Raw genomic sequence first — 21,579 nt, forward strand, 5'->3', positions numbered from 1 at the left:
CAGTGTGTGTCATGAATTGTTAAATACAAGATGGTCTTGGTGCTGTGTAGCTTTGTCGGTTTGCTTTTTGTGTTAGGATATACTGTTGTCATGCCTGTTAACTGCTATTAAATTAATTTCAGTGTCACTGTTCCCTATTCTAAGGAATTTTTCTTTCTTTTTAATTGCATACTCACTTTTTTTCATGTCTCTTTCATTTACAGTGTCATTACTCCATGAAGAAGGCAGCCTCTTTCCTGGGTATTGGTACAGAGAATGTTTACTTTATCAAAACAGATGAAAGGTAAGCAAGCAAAAGCCATGGCTGTGGTCTCTGAGCCTTTTTAAAATGCAGTAGCGCTGTACATAACCAGCCTATTTGAATGTAACTGAAAAAGTTTTAAATCTGTGTCCCTTAGAGGTAAGATGATACCTGAGGAACTGGAGAAACAAGTCGAACGGGCCAGGAAAGAGGTGAGAGGGGGAGAGAGGGCATGAAGGAGAGAGGAGAAGTGTATGCAGACTGTGTGCTTGTGTCTGAGTGAAAGGAAGGAAAACTAAGAGTGAGTGAAATCTTAAAAAGAGGGCAGTTAATGTGGCAGTGTCTTTTTTACAGGTGCAATCTGTTTGCCACAAACTTGTGTAATAAGGTGAGACTTTAGGTGCTACACTCTTATGAGGGAGAAAAATTGCACAAGGTGTTTACTGCTAATGAAAGCCCTGAGTACAACACTGCTCTGAAGTATTTAGCACATTTCTTCTTAGGATTTCTTTTCCCCTTGACCCTTTTTTTAAATGAATGCAGTATTTGTTTTCCTTAAATGGTAAATGATAACTGTAGGTTTTTCAGTTAATTACAGCAGATATCGCTCTGTCCTCTGCAGTGAGCAAGAGCTGTAACATGTGGCTTAGAAAACTAGCATGGAAGCTACAAATGCTGAATTTAGTCCTTTCTAGCATTGTAGCCAGAGTGCAAGGATTCTGTCCTGTGCCTCTTTTTCCTCAGGGACTTTGCCAAGTAGGAAGTTGAAGGCCAGCATTTGGAAATGTACTTATGTGGGCATTTAGACAACATTAACATACATTCATACAATCTATAAATAGACAGCACTTACCGTAGTCAACATAGTTTATTTTAGAGCTTCGAGGACTGAAGCTGAATTCTAAGGCACAGAGCATCTTCTTTTGGCTTGGTTAGCTCACCTTATTTCTCACTTCCAGTTTATGCATGAAAGCAGTAGGATTCGGAGCTCAGCCCTTAGTCCACGATCTGTGAATACCAAGCAACTACTGCAAAGTCCAGGGTGTCAACAGTGCCTACCGTGGAATCCTATCTTGAGAAACCCTGCTGTTGTGGCTGATAGAAAAGCCAAGACAGTGCTGTCCAGTCTTGCACTGGCATGACTGCAACAGCTTTCACTAGGACCTGATTTAGATACATCTTCTGCCAAACAGCCATCTCCTCTTTGAGTTTTATGCTAGATAGTGTAACTATTGATACATGGTGACCCTAATTACCTAGCACTTTCTTGCTTTCCTCTTTCTGTACTTTGCAATATTCATGGAAGACATCTGTACTTTGCCCATTTAAGAAAAAAAGGACTGATATAAAATGGAGCAGGAGGAAGCAGGCTGACAGGAGAATGAGCTCTTTGCGCTTAAAAAAACAGAATTTTTGTTTGTAGGTGTAAAAACAAATTTAGTAGTTATTTTAAAAAATCATCTAGCATTTATGATTAACAAAAAAAGTTAGCCTTAGTATGGTGCTCTGCAGTTTTAAAACAAATGTTCTATATTTAAATGCTCTGCTTACAGGAGGAACACTATTTCACTTGCATTCTAATGGAAGCTACAGGTATATTGGAAGGTTTTCATTTCACCAGAGCTTCAGGAAGTGTCTCTGTCCTTGATAAAGTGCTGTTTTACAACCTTACGGAAGGATACTTCAGTGAATTACAGTAAATATTCTAATGACTCTAGTCAACAGAAGATGTATTTGCGAGTGGCAGGAGCACAAAATGATCACTGACTATGAGCAGCAAGAGTCTTAGGCCTCTTTTTAGAGGATTTAGTCAGGAGGGTTTATTTAACTATGTTGTCAAGAAGAATAAAAATGTAATTCCCTTCTTTGTTACCATTACCTTTTTCCCCACAATCTTCGGAATTTGTCGAGATCCTAGACTTGTCCCCATATTCAGTTGTGTTACCTGTTGGCTGCTCGGGGAGCTTTAACTTTGATGTAGCTGTGGGAGAAAGTTGATGAGAACGCTCACAGAAACTGTTAAGTTCAGCAGATACATCTTTCCCTCACTTGCAGGTGTGTTTTGTACTCGAGCTTCAGGCTGTTCTGTAAGTTTGACTTTTGTCAGTTGTACTAGGAATGAATGACCAAGAAGTGAATTATAGGCTGGTAATTCTTTTTGAATGTATGGAATTAATTTAAATTCATTACAAGGTTACTTTCCACTGTTTTAGCAATTTGTAAACAAATTTTGAAATACAAATAAATCATAATTATGCACCATTCTAACAGCCATCTACGCTATTAGAGAAGTATAATACTGTCAGAGTGTAAAAATGCGTCAAACCTGTCTCTGAAGTAGATGTTTAAAATAGCAACCCTTTAAAAAAAAAAAGAGAGAGATCAGATTTCAAAGACTCATGAGTAGACTTTGATTTTTCAGCTTCACCACAAAGAGAATCACAGAATGGTGGGGTTTGGAAGGGACCTCTGGAAATCATCTAGTCCAACCCCCATGCTAAAGCAGGTTCACCTAGAGCAGACTGCACAGGACTGTATCCAAGTGGGTCTTGAATATCTCCAGAGAAGGAGACTCCACAGTCTCTCTGGGCAGCCTGTTCCAGTGCTCCGTCACCCTCACAGTAAAGAAGTTTTTTTTCTCATGTTCAGATGGGTGATTCAGCGAAGCTACATTGAGTTACATCAGCAGAGAGATTTGCATCACCTGAGAGATTTAATGCACTGCAAATGAACTCCAGGGATCCCAGACTGTACGATTTAATAACAACTTTAGTGCCTGTTCAGGAACTACATTGTCATGCTGTGGGCCAGATGGTGAAACGTGCAGAGGAGATCCTTCAGCATGTATTTACCTGCAAGTGAGACTGCAAGTCATTGCTGGGGCTGATACCCTCAATGTTGTGGAGCTGTTACAGACTCCACCAATTCTTTTCCCTGTTTCAGTTTCTGCTCCTAAGTAGGCACAGGCACATACATGTGCCAGGCTACATGACCTAGTCTGCTATTGTAATTGCACCCCTGCTATTAGTTGAATGAAAACTGTCAAGAGATTTCCAGTGATCTCTCTCCTAGCACCCAGTTACCATCTGCAGCCCTTCCTATTTTCTAGATGGAGGTAGGAGCAAGAGAAAAGTGCTTTGCTATAGACCAGGCTCTGGGGTCAGATAGTGATGACTGTGGCAGTCACTGGATGTGCCCTGCCAGCGCTGCTTCAGGCAAATCATGTTACCTTGCTGAAGGTTCCCCTTCACCAGGCAGAGAACAGGACATTGTAGGGACAGCGCAGGTGGAACCCCTAGAGGGACAGAGTCATTTCCTTGCATGGGTAGCCTGCTGGCTGAGCTGGTAGCTCTATTGCATTTGGCAGAATGGCAGCAAATATGGTAGTAAAATGTGCAAGACTGAGAAATGAAAATCAGCGTATAAAGAGAGATGTCAAATATCTGTTATGTTTTGATCTTGACAAAAATAGCATCTGTCAAAACAGTCTGACTCTGGTGAAGTCTGCCCTAGGATGGTGCTAACTGGAAGTGGGAAATGCCTTTTTTTTTTTTTTTAAAAAAAAAAAAAAAAAAGTCAGCACTTCTAAATGCAGTACCTTCTGCTGGGAAACTAAAATATAGACTGTCTCATCTTTGTCCTACATTCCTAGACCTTTTTAGACTTTAGCTCTGCAGATATACCAGAGGAAATGAGCAGTGCAGATGTCAATTTTTTTGTTTTGAATCCTGTTGCAGGGGTCAGCACCATTTCTTGTCTGTGCTACAGCAGGCACAACAGTGCTGGGAGCATTTGATCCTCTGGATAAAATTGCCGATATCTGTGAAAAGCATGGCCTCTGGCTTCATGTTGACGTGAGTTTATATACTGTGTATTTTTGTTTAGCATTGCTTTCTTATAATTGCTATTTTTCTTTCACTGTTGATGTTTCTTTGTAGAAGTAAGTTGGGTTCTAATAACTTTTTTTTGCATGGAGAACAGAAATACATTCTGATTTGTCTCTGTTACATGTGCTGAAAAACAGCAAATAATTTAGCTACAGCAAGCAGTCAAAGCTATTTTGTCATTGTCAGGTTGTATTTCAAAATTATTTTAAAATCAATTTCTTCTTGCTACCTCCTAAAAATGCTTCAAGGTTGATTATATATGAATATAAGTTCGGATTCTTTCCACATTCTGTTGGAGAATGGATACGTTAGAATTGTGGTGTATGGTTCATACAGGTTAGAATAAAGGTATATTTCTGACTCACCCAGTCATAAATTATTCTGTTTCATACGTACAGGTTTGAGTTTCCTGTAGATCATCTTATGCTTTCCTAAATTGTTCAGAAAATTTTGTTTTCTCATTTCTTTATAATTTTAGGTTAGGATATTAAAATTCATTCATGAATCTTTTTGGAATAATAATTGAGCCTTTTTATGACCTGAAAGAGCTGTGAATATGTTTTTCTAAAACTAGGTCTTTTCATTTTTTCTAAAATTTCATTCTCTATATAATTGCAATGCAGCAAGTTCAGAGAGGCTTGATTAAAAGCTATAGAGTGATGAGAGAAACTGGAGCCAACATTAACAGAGATACTTAGACTTGCTCTAAATTTTTGAAGTGTTTGTTTAATGTTGAGTATCTAAAGAAAAATCGCATACAGTGATGTGTATTTCAAATAAATGTCTTAATAAGTCGCTGTATGTGTTAGTCAAGAGTTTTCTTACTGACTTGAAGGCAAAGATGTAGAATTTAGTCCTTGTATTTAAAATGTCTCCAAAGCCTCCTGGTGAGAGGTGGTGGTCAGAACAACCCAATCGATTTTCAGCAGAAGTGCATCATTCACATTAGGTGATAGTCTCTTCGTGTCTGTGTATAGTTGATGGAAAGAGGGATATATTCAGAATCTGTGTTGGATCTTAGGTGAGTTGAATAGACGTGGCTGGAGACACCTCTAATAGCTGTGGGAGGACAATGAGTACTCTCCTAACATCACTACCTGTAGCTGAACAACGAAAATTAGGTGGGATGAGCCTGGGCCATATTCTGAACTGTGTGCATCATAGTTTATAGAGTTTGTAAAGAATTAACTTTCTTCTTCAAATTTTGCCTCATGTTAAACTAAGGTAAAAATGTTGGTGAGTATCTTAAAGTTAATTTTCTGTTTGAACAGTGACTGTAGTTGTTAGATGTTAGTTGATTCCCAGCAGAAGGACAAATGTCCAGTAATAAACTGGGTTTAAAGTCTGGAAGATTAATCGTTCTGTAAAGATGTGATTCATGTTATGAACATCTCAATGGTTCTCAGGAGTTCTGTCAGCGTTTCTTCCATCTTTTCTTTCACCCTCTATGAAAAGTTGAGTGGATGGCAGTTTCTTTATCTTTTGTTTAAAGTTCCTAGCTGTATTTATGTGAGAACAGGGTATGGGGAAAAGACTAAAAGCTTTCCACGGGCATGACATCAGGCGTTCATGTATAAACAAATACGCTATGGTAAAAAGAGCAGACTGTAATTCGTAATGTGACTTTTTTTTTTACTCACAGCACAGTTAGAAATAGGTTTACCAGAATAATACGTGAAAAACTACAGTGAGACCAGGCATCTGCCATTAAGAAGTAGCATGCAAAAATAGTGAAGAGTTGGATTTTTTTGTTTTATTTTTAAGCAAGCCTGCCTCCTTCTAGCCTCATAGGCAAGAATATAATATTTTTGAAAGCTTTGAGGATCTATGTTCTTCTGAAAGGCCTGGTTTCTTGTTGAATGATTTACACGTTATTCAGTCTGAGTTGTAGCAAGTGAGTACTGCTGTTTGGGCCTGCTATAACTTTGGAGGAAAAAAAGACACAGTACAATTAAAATAAAGATGAAAAAACAGGGAAAGTTCTGTCTAATTTAGGACTTTCTGTGTATCATTGTTCAGAATCAGGATTATCTACTGCAAATGCTCTCAAGATCTGTTTATAAGAATATCTTCTATGAATGTCAGTGGTGTTATTTCCAGATGTACACTGATGTATCTCATTTCAGAATATTTTCTGATCCCCAGAATTGATATGTTTGCCTTAAGGAGACTATTTTCATTAAATATGAAATGATAAAGCTCAGGATTCTTGGGAAGGGCGAAATGGAGAGTGTCAACATAAAATCAGTGGGCTTCAGGAAGATAAATTTCAATAAAGTCAGAAATAGTAGATAAGCTCTCACATGGAGACAAACCTAAAGAGGAAATAGTTATTTTAAGAAGATAATACCAATAAGCCCAAACTGTCTTCAGCAGTCAAGTCATTCAACATCCTAAGTGCAGAGACTGTAACCAGGCTTATTTTGTGCACATTACAGTATTCATACACACATTCATGTTGCTCATTGCATTCTGTCTTACATCCATGATGCCTTTCTTAATGACTTGTTTTGCATCATCAATATGCAGTCGAGCTCCAACACTTATGTATGTTGTGTGTTGTGTTCATGTAGCTTTCAATACTATATATGCTGGTCCTTACTTTGACTTTTTTTTGCTATGGCTAGACCAGTATGCAAAATCAGATTTGACCTGTTAGCCTGTGCTTAGGTGGTTAGTTTAATCACACTGCGACCACTGTGATTCCCATCAATTGGTTGTGAGCGGGTTGTTGCATATGAAACACAGTAATTTTCTCATACCTAGTTACCAATTACATTGAATGGGACAGAGGTGATAATCATTGTGTTTTGAGCTACCCTGCATTGCTCTTGGGTGAATTTGTCATAAACAAAATGTGTCAGTCTAGTTTCATCAATCTACCTTCCTTCCGTAGTCTCATGGATGGAGAAGAAGTGTTTAACTTTATTGTGTCTTTGCAATATCTCATCACAAAGGCACAGAATCACAGAATGGTAGGGGTTGGAGGGGACCTCTATGGATCATATAGTCCAACCCTCCCCGCCAAAGCGGGGTCACCTGGAGCAGGCTGCACAGGACCTTGTCCAGGAGGGTCTTGAATATCTCCAGAGAAGGAGACTCCACAACCTCCCTGGGCAGCCTGTTCCAGTGCTCCGTCACCCTCAGAGTGAAGAAGTTCTTCCTTATGTTCAGACGGAACTTCCTGTACCTCAGTTTGTGCCCATTGCCCCTTGTCCTGTCGCTGGGCACCACTGAAAAGAGTCTGCCCCCGTCCTCTTGACACCCACCCATAAGATATTTGTAAGCATTTATAAGGTCCCCTCGCAGCCTTCTCTTCTTCAGGCTGAGCAAGCCCAGCTCCCTCAGCCTTTCCTCATAGGAGAGATGCTCCGTTCCCCTCATCATCCTTGTAGCCCTCCTCTGGACTCTCTCCAGTAGCTCCTCGTCTTTCTTGAACTGGGGAGCCCAGAACTGGACACAGTACTCCAGATGGGGCCTCACTAGGGCAGTGTAGAGGGGGAGGAGAACCTCCCTCGACCTACTGGCCACACCCTTCTTAATGCACCCCAGGATCCCATTGGCCTTCTTGGCAGCCAGGGCACACTGCTGGCTCATGGTTAACCTGTCATCCACCAGGACACCCAGATCTCTCTCCGCAATGCTGCTCTCCAGCAGGTCCGCCCCAAGCCTGTACTGATGCATGGGGTTGTTCCTCCCCATGTGCAGGACCCTGCACTTGCCCTTGTTGAATTTCATCAGGTTCCTCTCTGTCCAGCTCTCCAGCCTGTCCAGGTCACGCTGAAGGGCAGCACAGCCTGCCGGTGTATCCACCACTCCTCCCAGTTTTGTGCCATCAGAAAACTTGCTGAGGGTACATTCTAACTCTTCATCCAGGTCATTGATGAAGATGTTGAACAAGACTGGGCTGAGTACTGACCCCTGAGGGACACCACTAGTTACAGGCCTCCAACTAGACTCTGCTCCGCTGATGGCAACCCTCTGAGTTCTGCCATTCAGCCAGTTCTCAATCCACCTCACCATCCACTCGTCTAGCCCATACTTCCTGAGCTTCCATATGAGGTTGTTATGGGAGACTGTGTCAAAATCCTTGCTGAAGTTGAGGTAGCATCCACTGCTCTTCCTTCATCTACACAGCTGGTCATGCTATCGTAGAAAGCTATCAGATTGGTCAGGCATGATTTCCCCCTGGTGAATCCATGTTGACTACTCCTGATAACCTTCTTTTCCTCCACTTGCTTAATGATGACCTCCAGAATGAGTTGCCCCAGCATCTTTACTGGGATGGAGGTGAGGCTGACTGGCCTGTAGTTCCCTGGGTCCTCCTTCTTGCCCTTTTTGAAGACTGGAGTGATGTTGGCTTTTCTCCAGTCTTTGGGCACCTCTCCTGTCCTCCAGGACCTTTCAAAACCAGACAAACATGCCAAGCTGCAGGTGTGGTAGACTGAAAACCCAGCTAGAAAATTGTACCCAGAGAGCAGTAACCAGTGACTCATTGCTGAAAGGGGAGACAATTTTGAGCAGGATTCCACAAAGGTCCATCCTAGGTTAGAAATTATTTGGTATTTTCATTATTAACTAGGATGAAAAAGAGTATTCTGACTATATTTGAAAATGACATAAAACTGCTGCAAGAGGCAGTGGGAGGACAGGATTAGAAATCAGAGATCTTGACAGCTGGAAGAAAAAAGTGGAAAAACTAGGCTACAGTTCAGTAAAGACAGAGCACTAAGTTTAAGCTGTAATAATCAACTGCACAAACACAGTCTGGGGATTGTTGGCTAGACAGCAGATTTTCAGAAAAAGATCTGGGCTTTGCAGTACATCACGAGTCAGCAATCATAAGCATTTTCAAACAGGGCTAAATGTCTTTCAGAATTGAGTAAAAAAGGTACATAAAATAATTCCCTCTTTGGGTTTGGTGCTCCACCTGGTTTATCTAGTTTGTGTCTAAATAAAAAGCTGCATTTCAAGAAGGTGAAGGACCTACAGGAGGAAGATTAGAAAATAGTAAAGCAGTGAGAATAAACAGAACGATATTTAAACCATATTTAGAAATTATGACCAATGAGGAAAGATTGAAAGCGCTGATGTTACTTAGACTAGAAAAGATAGAGACAATATGTAATAGTCTACAGATGCTTTAAAAGCTGCTGCAAAAAGAAAAGGAATAATCTGTTCACTTTACCACTGCAGGTATGACAAGGTAACAGTGTTTAGGACTGACACTTTAAATCAGTAGGGTTATTACCATTAAACACAAATGGTTTAAGTTGTGCATCGTACATCATTAGACATCTTTAAAACCAGACAAGCCAGTGATCCTCAGTCGTCTTCAGTGCCTTCTCATTTGTGTTTGGTTCTTTGCCAGCCTTGGATCCCTAAGCACTTGGTCTTTGAAATAGGTAAAGCAGCATGGAGCACAAATTCATCTTGTAGTACTGTGGCTCAAGCAGAGATAGAAAGGTGGTGGAGATGCCTGGACTTCCAGTGCTATCACCCCTCTCTTCCAGATCTCCTGCAGCAGTTTTTAAAACAAAGGCAGAAAGTAGTGCCAGTAGTACTGTGGAGGCAGCAGCTGCGGATGTCTCTCTGCACTTTAGTTTTCACTTTGCTAATCACAAGCTGGGTGTCTTTATTGATTCATAATCTCTAGAAAAGACAAGCGTTTGACAGAAATGAGATGAGTATGGCTGATCCTGCATTTGGGCGTGGCACACTGTTGAGATGACCTCTTGAGGGCCTTTCTAGTCCTGTTTTTCAGAAACAGTGTGAAAATGTCAACGTTTTCAAATACAGACACCTTTGGACACAAATTTTGTAAGGATTTATTATATTTCAATGGGTTGCTTATGAATTGTGAAAATTAGGGAATAACTTAGTGACTGTTTTGACTTTATTCAATCATAGAATGAGAAAAGTAAAATTTGTCCATGAATAGGAACTTTAGTTTGATTGTCTTCCCATAACATGGCAAATTTGGACTAGGTGGAGAAACCCAGTTTCAAGTCATGGTTCTGTCACAGGATAACTGTGAAGTTTCAGGCAAATGATTTCCTGCCTTAGGTGCTACCTGTAGATTGAGCAGCAGCCCTTTCAGCAAGGATGTTGTGAGCATGACCACATAAAATATGATGTGGTGCATTAATGTACTGCATTAATGAGAATGACATGTGTTAAGAGAAGTTATTAACCTTTCATTTCCCTTGTGAGCCTTTACTGTTCCTGTCTCCCAGAGACAGCAGATCTTATTCCTAAAGTATGGCCTATGAAGCAAATACTGATGTTAGTTGGTCTGTGAATTTATCACATCTGTTTCTTTCAAGGAAAAAGAAAAAAACAAACCCAAAAGCTGAACAAGCATGTATTCTCCATGCTTAGGTCAGGAATCTTCACACCAGTGATTTTTTTTTTTTTTTCTTCATTAGACTAAGATGTGTCAATCTTTTTTTAAAATAAGCTGAGTCGGGAGGTTTTGTGGACTGATGCCTTCTGTGCATCTCTGAGGAGCCTTGCTTACTTCACAGGGAATTTGCTTAAGTGAATTTTGCCCTTGCTTACACAGACAGGCACATAGTGGCACAAACCACCAGCTTCTCTGTTTTAGGCATAGCCCCAGGCTGCCATCTTTATTTCAGTAGATGATACTGCAGGCAAAATTTAGCCCACTGATTGTGTAGTAAATGAAGTTTTACATGAGATAAAACATCTTCAGAAATTATTAGATGAAGCATTATCAAAAGAACTTTATACAAATAATATTGTCTTGGCTCTATAAATGTTCCACCAGGCTTCTTGGGGTGGCTCGGCTTTGATATCGAAGAAGCATTGCAGACTTCTTCATGGCATCCACAGGTAAGTTGATTTAGTTTGAGTGCATTTACCAGGGACTGAGATGAAAGATGTGTGGCCTGTTAGCCTCCATGAGAGCTGTATTTTCCAAGATACATATTACTATTAATGGGAGAGATTTCTGAATCTGTGGGTGGGTGGGGTTAAAAAAATGCAGTGTGTTTGGCCATTTTTGATTCTCTAGTACCCATGATTATAGGTGCAATTTCCACCTCCCTTTCTCCATTTATAAAATCCGCAGGGCTGATTCGGTCGCCTGGAATCCCCATAAAATGCTGTTGGCAGGAATCCAGTGCTGTGCTCTACTGGTAAAAGACAGCTCTGTAAGTCCTCCTGTCCTTATATTTTTCTTTTTTTTTCTTTTTTTTTTCTTTATTGCTGTGTGCTGTCATTGCTGTAATATGGAAGAAGAAATAATTAGAAAAGAATTGCAGTCAGTTTTACTATACTGCAGTGCAAAGGCTGAATGATATTATTTTGAATTTCATCACAAAATTAATAAAGGGTGAATAAGAGAGCAGGCTCAAACTGATCCAAGTCATAGTACTCACCAGTGGTCACATTTTGCAGCTGGTGCCCTTGCTAGTTAACTTCTGTACACAATTTGCATTCAGAATTGAGTATTTTGTCACCTGGGTCTGCAGCACTTAAACACTTAAAAACTTAAACACTTAAACACTTAAACCTCATCAAAGTCCTCAGAATAGCTGTCATCCATTGGGACTGCAGCAATACTGTGTCTGTTTAAAGTAGGCAGAGCTCTTCTTTGCATCCCCTTGCACGGGTGCACCAGACTGGGAAAGGAGAGGGACAGGAGTGGGAGCACATGGAGATAAAGGTGCTGAGCCTTTTTTCCTCACTCCGCTAGTTCTTCCTCATCACCAGGGTGATTTAGACTTTCCAAAAGCCATGGCTAATTAAAATGTTTAGCAAGCAAACAACAGAGCTCTGATCTTAAGTGGCACGAAAGTGAGATGAGCCTGCAATGTGGTAAAAGCCCCTGCTTATCTTTGTGGAATTCTTCTATCTTAATATAGAAACCGGTAAGAGGTCAATTATTTAAAACCCCATTTCAGACTCAGCCATGCTAAAACTTATGCCCATTGTCCACCATCAGGGGTGAGTTTTAACTTATGCTTTGTAGGTTATGACTGAACATCATGAGGATATGGAGTCCCTGAGGTTTGCATCACTATTTTGTGGCATGGTTTGTAAATCACTTTTATAAATCTCTGCCAAAACAGCTGATAGTTTCTGTTCAGCTGCTAGTGGTTAGCTGTCCATGTAATTGTTTACTAACTTCTGGTAGTAAGAACTGATGAGGACCAAAGAGCATAGATGCTAATAAGCACCCTCTTGGAGCTGATTGCTCCAAGTCAGAGGTGAGACACGGCATGACAGCAAGGAGAAGTGTGCCTCCTCATTTCGTTAGACTGCAGTCTGTGGGATTAAAGAGGATTAGACTCCAGGACTACCCGTCCATCACTTTATCTTTATTCCAGGACAAAAAGCAAGTAGAATGAGTTATTGACTAAGATTAATGTGGTGTCTTAATTGCAGGCTTGGGAAGAATTCAGTGCTATATTTTTAACTAATTAGGCCCAGTACATAGATATAGCCCCAGGTAATGATTAGACTACTTGCGCTGAAGAGTGGAAATTTCTCAGGGAGACAGAGGAAAGAAATGGAGATGGAATTAAATATTTTAACTGCCCTGCCATTTAAAGTCAGTTTACAAACACTGTTCCAACTTCAGGGCTCTGGCAGCCTTTCTGTATTCTTCCATGGAGTGTAATGTCTAGTCGAGCAATTCTATTCGACTTTGAAATCACAGCTAGGCAATGTTGTGCTGGAAAGACTCGTAAAGCTGAATCCTGGGTCGTTGAGGGGTGAAAACCCAAGTATTACTGATCATACAATCATATTCTGTTATACGGTGAGACGTGTTCTGGAAAGCAGATGATTTTCTCTGTATGGGGAGAAAAGGGGTTTTACTCTGTTTAATTCCTGGAAAATTGGCACTTACATGTTTTGTGTATGTGGCAGTGCAGTCTTTATATGCAAACAGACACACATACAAATTTGAGTACTTTATCAGCTTTTTGAAAGTGTTGGAATATAAATGCTCAAGAAAGAAAGATCAAATGCATATTTAAGACACTTTGGCAGAAAGGCCTTCCTTTACTTTGATCCTCTCCTTACCAGAACAGGCAGCTGAATCCAGTTTCCTGTTAAAAATGGTATTTTCACACCAGTAAGAGAAAGGAAAACTACATGTATTGACTTCTCACTTTGGAGCTTGTTCCACTGCTCTTACATTACTTAAGTACCTATGGCTACAGATGAAGCACAGATTTAGATGTGAACATAATTCCTTCACCCTGGTTAGGATGTGTTGGTGGGAGCTGGAAGAGTTTGGCATTCATTGCTCTGCTAGAGAATGTTCAAGGAACCTCAGGCAGTTTCTGAAGTGGTGAATTCTTCGAGAAATCAGAGCAGCAAACACAGAAGTTAAGTCCTATTTACGAATCAAGCACGAGCTCACTGTGAAGGTCTGATTAAGGAAGTTTCGTTAGCCAGTCTTCCCATTTGCTTTGAGGTCCATTTGGAAACAGTGGACTACCTCAGGGTTATGGCTGGGTGCTTGTAAGTGGACAAATAATTCCCTTCAGTTTTTCTTTCTCTCTTTTCTTTTTTTTAAAGGTATAGATCATTTAACAAGCCCCAGCTTTGTATTTCACTTTGTATATGAAAAGATGATGTTTAGAAGGAGTCATCACATTTCTGATGTAGTGGTAACATCCTAATTTCCCATTAGCAAAAGTAATAGTGACTGGTTTTGTTTGGTTTGGGTATTTTTTTTGCCACATGGCTTCAATAAAGCTATGTGGTTTAGCAATGTTAATAGGCTTAAGACATTGCAGCTGTATTATTAGAATGAAACATTGTATTCAAATATTTTCCCTTACAGATTTAAAGAAAAGGATAAACTGCAGTGAAATGCCGATAAAAGAGCATCCTACAGTCTTAGTGAAACAAAATTGGAATGATTTCCAAAGAAGGTAGAGATGGAAAAGAGAAATATGTGTTTGACTTGATTAGAAGGGAGAAGTGTTGTCACCAAAGGGAAAGAGATTGATTAATGCTCTTTAAAAGCTGAGATCAATCACAGTAGTTCTTCAGTGCTTAAAGCACTCAAGAAATGCACAGCTATTCCATTTTCACTACCATATCCTGAGTAACTTTGATCACTTTGGTAAAAAGATAGACTTACTCAGAAAAGACTTGTATTGCTGTGGCGTGAATTGCAATGACTGTTTAAACACAAAGCTAGATGGACTGATATTCTCAAAACATTGAGTCAACTTTGTTCTTATATGTTCTTAAAATGCTATGAATCAGTCTTGCGTTGTACGTACTCCTGTAAGACCAAAGAGATACTCCAGTCTGTCCATGCTATAATCCATATAAACATGAATATTATCACCAAATAAATAGAGAACTAATATTTATCACCAATGCCAAAGTTTTGTGACTCATTAGAGTGTAGCACTAGGTTAGGTAATTAGCAATCAGTTCTAGGTGATGTGCAGAATTTTCACTTAATAGTTAAAAATTAAGCCTTAAAGAATGTAGCTAATGAAGTCCTAGTTTAGCACAGAATATAATTGACTGAGGTGGTCATGGTAGCCATCTACAGCATAATCTCTTCTTCATTGTTAGCAGTATCACAAAGATATCCGCTTCTCTGATTCCTTTGCCTGGCAGCTGCAGGAAATACTTGATTCCCATTACTTTCTGCTTGGGATTAGTACAACTGAGAGCTGCTGCTCACCCCTTTAAGTGGATTACAGCAGTGGCCTTTTGCACTGCACTTCTGTTGGGAATTTTCATGTATGCTGTTCAAAATATTGTCCTTATTGCTTCAGATGAGGCAAATCAGGAAGGTGTTTGTCTTGGGGGAAAAAGATGTTTGGTTAATGAAACTGAAATTCACTTTTAACTAGCAATGGAAATGGAAAGAGACCACAAGGCTTGCTGTAGGTAAGCATGTTCAATGAGAAAAATCGTTGAATTATGAAACGAGAGCTCTTATATATTGATTTTAGTATCAATAATTATTCATGTATTTACCATTAATTAGAGCACACAGCAACTATCCATAGACTTTATCAAAACCAAAGTCTGTTTGAAACTTCATAGTGGATTGGGGCCTCCATGAAAATAGTATTTCTATTTTCTAAACTTTAACAGCCCCAGTATAAGGCAGAGCAGTACCATTAGTCTCTGTACAAAGGGCAGAAAGATGAAATATGCTGAAGAATGAATCTCACACTAATCAAATGGGGCAGGTCTAATGAAATTTGTTTGCAATTCTTCTGAACAGATGGAACAGTCCAGTTACTGTGTGGAAAACTGTTGGGGTCTTCTTGGGACTGAGAATGTTATTAGAAAGCATTTTTTTTTTTTCTCCTTCTACTTTTCCATCATTTAACTAGGCAAAATGAGATGACTTTTTATGTCTTCAGCACGTTTGAGTCTATTACTTTTGAGACAGCAGCAATCAGGAGTAACTGCTTTCTTTAGCATAAAATTTATCTTGAATTTTTTTCCTCTTCTGCCGTCCTCCCCACCCAAACTCTGTTCTGCAATCTTCCCTTTCTCTTCCCTTCTTTCTCTTGCACCTTGCTTCTTGCATTGGTCTGGCATATTTCTTTCTTTCTCACACAAAGCATGATTTTTGTTTCTTCTCTTGTCTGCTCTAGTGATGTGCTGGAGGACATCATTGTACTTGCCTCTGGAGGTTGGCAGTAGGCAATATCTTCAGCAGGATTTCTTGAACATGTTGTGTTATTAGTAAGATAAGCAGATAGAAAATGATCATCAAGCCAGCGCTTCTTGTCAGCTTTGGATACCCCAGGAGAGTAGGGCAGTGCTCTTTTTTTTTTTTTTTTTTTTTTTTTTAGATGAAATGTGTTTGCAGGAATTTGAGTTCATCAGAGAGATGGTACTATTTGTTTTTGTTGTGGCTTCACTCTAGAGCATTTGTTTTTAAACCATAAAACTCTGCAGCTGTACTGTGACCTTAAGTGAACTTCTCAGTCTTTTTGTAATATTACCAACTGAGTTTAGGTTTCTTGTGACAAACAAAAGTTGTTATTTCTCAGACAACAGGCAGGAGGGGAACTAATATCCTGTGATATCCTCTATTGTGCAGCTGTATTACATTCAGATAAGGCAGAAGATAGTACCACATTGATCAATTCTGGTATATACACACGGCAGAAACACTGTACAAAATTTTAAAGTCAGTAAGAGACAAAGCAATTAACTTAAATCTCTGGTTGTTGCTGCCTTTTTTCCTATTTTTTTTTAAATACTCTGTCTAGTAAACTCTTATTTCCCCTGAAAATCAAGGTAAGGAGGTATAAATGAATAGGGCATAGTGGCTTGACAAACAGATTCCTGTTCCATTCCTGTTCCTGTTGTGCAGCTGCTAGCCAAAGAAGACAAAGCTGTAGAAAAACTGTGAAGGATGGATGCTGCAGTGCTAACTTTTCTTTGGTTTCTAATGTCGTCATCTTGCCTTTCTTTTTCTGAGAAAGTTAGGAAGTGGGTGTGAGAATCTTAGAGACTGCAAAAAAAAACATGCCCAGCATTGGCTTTCCAGCTATGGCTACCATGTGCTGCAGCAGCACATTATCACTCTTGATGACTGCAGAGGGAGAGCAGCCGCTGCCTGTTTTTTTCAGCCAAGCTGCCACCAAACTGTCTTTTCACAAGGCTTGAATGTACCAGTCCTGTGGGTAGAGAGTTCAGACCGAATTTGCTGTCCTTTTTGCAAACCCCTGATACTACAATGGGATTGTTAAGCCCCTACAGAAGTTGCAGAGAAACCTTTGGTGGTGTACTCCTTTTGTGCTCTATGAATAGGTGCGCAGGTGGGTTTTTTGTTTGTTTTGGTTTTAGTGTTGGAGGGAATTGAAAAGGCTAGGAGAGAGGGAGACTTATTCTGTGTATGTCAGTGGATTATCTCTCCTTTGGATTTTTTTTTTTGTCTTGACCTTTTTTCTCTATTTTATTGCTAGTTCAAAGTTATCAGTAGTGTATTGTAATGTAGATCAAGAATTGTACTACTGTTACAGGAATATGATGCTCTGATTAAGAGTGATGGCAGACACTGGCTGCCACTTTAGAATCAGGCTTGCAGCAGATGCAGAGAAATGGATGAAATGTAAAATGATATTTCAGTTGATTCAAATTGAAGAGTGATGTTGAATTGGAAAATGAATTGTGCTGTTTAAGATACTGTTGAGCAACTTTTGTTATTCTGTCCGCTTCTGTTCCTTGGTCTGTTCTGTGTGGAAGACTTCTGTTTCAACTGTCACTTAAATACATGTTTGGAGATCTGAAGCTGATGCTGTAGCCATGTTTTTGACCTCACCTGAATTTCTATTCTAGTATTATCTTACAGATTAGTTTTTTTTCTTACCCACTTTTAATATCACTGACAAATCTACAACCCTTTCTTTCTCCTGGGCCCCTTGTAGAGCCATCCTAATCTCTCCTTTCGTAACTTACTTTTTGCCAGCCCTTCTCTCTACTTCGTAGTATTACAGAGTACACTTCAGTATTTCATTCTTCAGCCAGTGACCAGTCCTATGCCTCTTCTCTTCCCATGCACCTTTAAACCTGTAACAGCCTCTCTGCTTTCTGTTTCCCAGCTTTGTTCTTTGCTGGAACATGCCACTGTACTCATTTGTCTTTGTCTGTTTTCTGCTGCTCATCTCTGCCCAGGCAGCCTCTCAGAAGTTGGAGGCTGGGAATTGCCGCATAAAAATAATTTGATTAAAAAACCATAATTAAGTACGCTAAAAGTATCTTTTCTGAGGCTTACTTTCAAATGCTAAAATTGCCAGAACTGAAAAAGAGACAAAAATTGGGGTTGTACTAATCTCCGGTTGGTGTTTCCACTCAAACAGTCAGATAGCTTATACTAAATCCTCAGTGACTGTCTGTTCTGGTAAGGGCTAAACATTTATTTCTGGGGGCTGAATTCTGGCGGCTGAAATCTGCCTTACCTTCAACTAACTGTGCCATATGTAAAGTTTTGTCAGACAAAAGAAGGAATGTATTGAGCCATTTGAGAACACGTAGGAAGCTCCTCAGAGGCTCTTCTTCCAATCTGTAGACTGGAGCAGTGGACATAGGCTTCTCCTTCTCCCACTTTCCCACACATGTATGTCTTTGGGCAGCTGTTTGCACGGTACCCACACCCACAGTTTCTTGATATCTGAGCCATAATTCCTCTTCAAACTGCAACTCTTCAGTGACACCAGGAAGAAAATAATAATAAAAAAAAAGTTTCCTTATTGTCAGTGCTGACTTCACTGGGTTCAAGTTCATCCGGGGTTCTTAAACCACACCATAAGCTTGGGGTTTTTTCCTGCGCACCTAGTTCTGTTTTACTAATCGGTTGGTACAGACAGGAAAAAAAGGCTTTGGCTTGTGAAGATAAAAAGGTTTGAAAATGCTTATCGGCAATCTAAGTCTCTATTGTGTTTCCAATAGGGCCTCCTGAAGAAGTGTTACTCTGCCAAGGCCGCATACCTGTTCCAGCAGGACAAGTTCTACGATGTCACCTATGACACTGGTGACAAGTCCATTCAGTGCAGCAGGCGTCCGGATGCATTCAAATTCTGGCTGATGTGGAAAGCATTGGGAACCACAGGCCTCGAGGAGAGAGTAAACAGGGCACTGGCTTTGGCCAGGTACAGCCTCGCAATTTTGAATATGTCCAGTCTGTTTAAATGACTGAAAAGTTGACACTGCTGATACTCTGTATCCTGCAACAGACCACATTTTTACTTTTTTTCCCTCTCCTTTTTATAATAGGAGGCACTAACAGCAATAATATTTAGTGTTATTACATTTGCTACAATATTTAATAGCAATTATTACTTTTAGCAATAAGCATGGATGTTGGTAAACATAGAAGTCCAAATTAGACTATCAATTGACATTAACATTTATGTTATCTGAACCAGGCATAGGACAGGTTTGCCAACGCACACTTTTCTAACTCATAACTGTGTATTCTGCTGCTAATGTAAAAGCAGCCTTACATGCCAGGTTCTGAGCTGTGTCTGGCAAGAAGTGAATTAGCCGTTGTTCTGTTCACTTCATTCCTCATGACTGAGGAAATGCAGAAAGCCGATGATGTGGGGAAATGTGTATGAGGACACTGTTGAAGTTAGGATGTAGTAGAGGTATATGAAGATGTATTGTTCTGAGATACTGCTTGTTTTTTCTCCACAAGTTTGCTGAAGTTCTTAATGCTTACAGTATATTCTGTTAGGAACTGAAGCACCTTTTTCTTGTCATCTTCTCCTCATCCATCTTATTCAATTTTACTAAGCTTTTGGTCTTGCAGAACTGAGTTTTCGCAAGAGAATTCTGCAAAATCCTTGCTAGAAGGTGTTTCTAAAGTGATAGTGATGCCTCAGTTTCTGAGAGTAAGCTTCCATACACAGGTTGCTTTGTCTTCTGATAGAAGAAATAATATTGATAATGCCCCATTAAAAACAATTTACTTAAAGTATCATATTTGTTCAGAATTTGTACAAGACAAACCACAATGAAATCTTTACCAGTTCCTGGACTAGATACACACTACCATAAGTCAAAACATTAATATTGAAAAACACTCACTCTTATCATATTGCCATTTTATTTTTGATATAAACTATCGAGTTAAAAAGAACTGAATGTTTACTCCAGTGAAAATTAAAGGATTAGTCTCACTTTAACGAAGTCACTTAAAGAAAAGGTAAAAATATTCATGACCTAAATCCAGAGTGAATTAGAATGGAATAAAGAGAAAGAAGCAAAACCAGAAAAGCCCAAATGAGCTGTGGCTTTTTTCTCTATTTTATTTCTTTAAAGCCACTCATTGTTTGGCTTGTTAAGTGTTCCTTAATATCTTCTGGTTAAACTGCCCCTTGTTTTTGTTGCAAAGCAATGTACTGTTCTGTGTCTGTACAGAGCAAGTAATTCATTCCACTATCAGTAGGAGAATTCAGCCTTATCAAGGTCACTGGCCAAGGTCGTTTGACTGAGAGTGTAGTGATTAATGACCTTTCTGGGATCGATATTGTGTTTGAACATTAAGATTCAGCTAGTAGCGCTTCTAAGGAGTGTCTGAGTTGTCTTTTTTTTTTTCTTTAAGAAAAAATTTAATTCTTAGTCATTATCTGATGAAGTATATTCTTTACAGTAGCTGCATTGCTATCTTGAGTTTGCATGGACATAGGCACTTTGCAGCTGAGACATCAGGTTTACTGGGCACTATGCCAGGTTTCCTAACTACTCAACAGCTGTGCAGCCTTCTTCCTAATTTGTTACAGTAGGTTTTACTTTGATGTTGCAAAGATAGTATTTCAGCATTCCTGAACACAGACCTGGATTAGTTCTGGAACTAGTCCATTGACTATAGAACTTAAGAGCAAGATTACTTTTTTTTTTTTTCCCATGGGCAGGCAAAGCTGCAAAGGTTTTAGGGTAATTGCACTCATGTGTTTCAATCGCATCAAACTTTGCTTATTGGCTATTCCATTAATTTCTTCTTGTTCTGGAGACGAATCATGTTTTCTGTGTATTAGATATCCCAGGAAACATTGTGATGCGACCTATCTGGAAAGGCTTATTTTAAAAACACCTACTGCTGATCACTTAAAGTTATTTGCTGCTCCCCCCCCCCCCCCCCCCCCCAATTATTTTGATGCAGGGATGTTGCTTTATGAGCTACACTAAAAAGAAAATAGAAGCAAATTGCTTTTAGAATACAACTATAACCACCTCTGCTTTTTGTGCTTCATCATCTTTGCAGTTTTTCTGCCCGTTTCCTCTTCTGACACCCACTCTTAGCAGACATATGTCTACTTTCACTGCAGGTCTCCACCCCTCATTTTCTACAAGGCTTAATCATAGCAAATACCACTTCTCTGTGCACTTCACTCCTCAATGAGACTCAAGCCCTTCTGACGTTCTGCAACCGTGACATGATAATAAAACTCCACTGTCAACTGTGGAAAGATGTGCAGAGTAAATTGCTCCACTGCCATCGAATGGTCCTGGCAAGATAAATTGTGGGTGATGAATTTTCAGATGGCTGCCTTCTTAGGCTATTGGCAATGTAGTTAAGAAAATGATTAACAGTATTGTGAGCTTGACCAACATCAGATATCTTATGTCAGGTGACAGTATAAAAAAAAGGCACTTGTGGTAAGAGAGAAGGGTGTTAAGCATTGTAAAACAGCTCTGACAGTTCAAGACCTCAAAAAAAAAAAAAGTGATCATACATAGGCTTCTTTTTCAGATTTATTTTAAAAAAATTAAATTGAGAGACACTGTCTTGTGAATAGCCTGATGATTCTGTTGAATGTTGGTTTTACGGCACAGACAGATATTTTCTAATCAACCAGACAAAAGCACTGAGCTTATTTTATTCAAGACAATTCTCCTAGAGAAACAGGTCCTCCCCAGCACGCTCACATGATATCTAGCCTCCTGCTTACCTTTCAGCATGCCTCTCTTTCA

The 21,579-nt window shown here is 39.6% G+C and overlaps 1 protein-coding gene across 6 annotated transcripts in view; it reads left to right on the forward strand.

Moving 5' to 3' along the window:
• GADL1 (glutamate decarboxylase like 1) overlaps positions 1–21,579 on the forward strand; it is a 92,517-nt gene that overhangs the window by 29,982 nt on the left and 40,956 nt on the right. For 5 of the 6 annotated variants that reach the window (XM_075418961.1, XM_075418963.1, XM_075418964.1 and 2 more), the window contains 6 exons: positions 204–283; positions 399–453; positions 3,979–4,095; positions 10,919–10,983; positions 11,222–11,303; positions 18,553–18,752. In XM_075418961.1, coding sequence (XP_075275076.1) covers positions 204–283; positions 399–453; positions 3,979–4,095; positions 10,919–10,983; positions 11,222–11,303; positions 18,553–18,752 — 599 coding nt within the window. The remainder of the gene's footprint in view (positions 1–203; positions 284–398; positions 454–3,978; positions 4,096–10,918; positions 10,984–11,221; positions 11,304–18,552; positions 18,753–21,579) is intronic. The other variant, XM_075418967.1, reaches the window with a different exon arrangement.

The sequence above is a fragment of the Opisthocomus hoazin genome, chromosome 4, assembly GCF_030867145.1.
Source record: "Opisthocomus hoazin isolate bOpiHoa1 chromosome 4, bOpiHoa1.hap1, whole genome shotgun sequence".
Classification (NCBI taxonomy): domain Eukaryota; kingdom Metazoa; phylum Chordata; class Aves; order Opisthocomiformes; family Opisthocomidae; genus Opisthocomus; species Opisthocomus hoazin.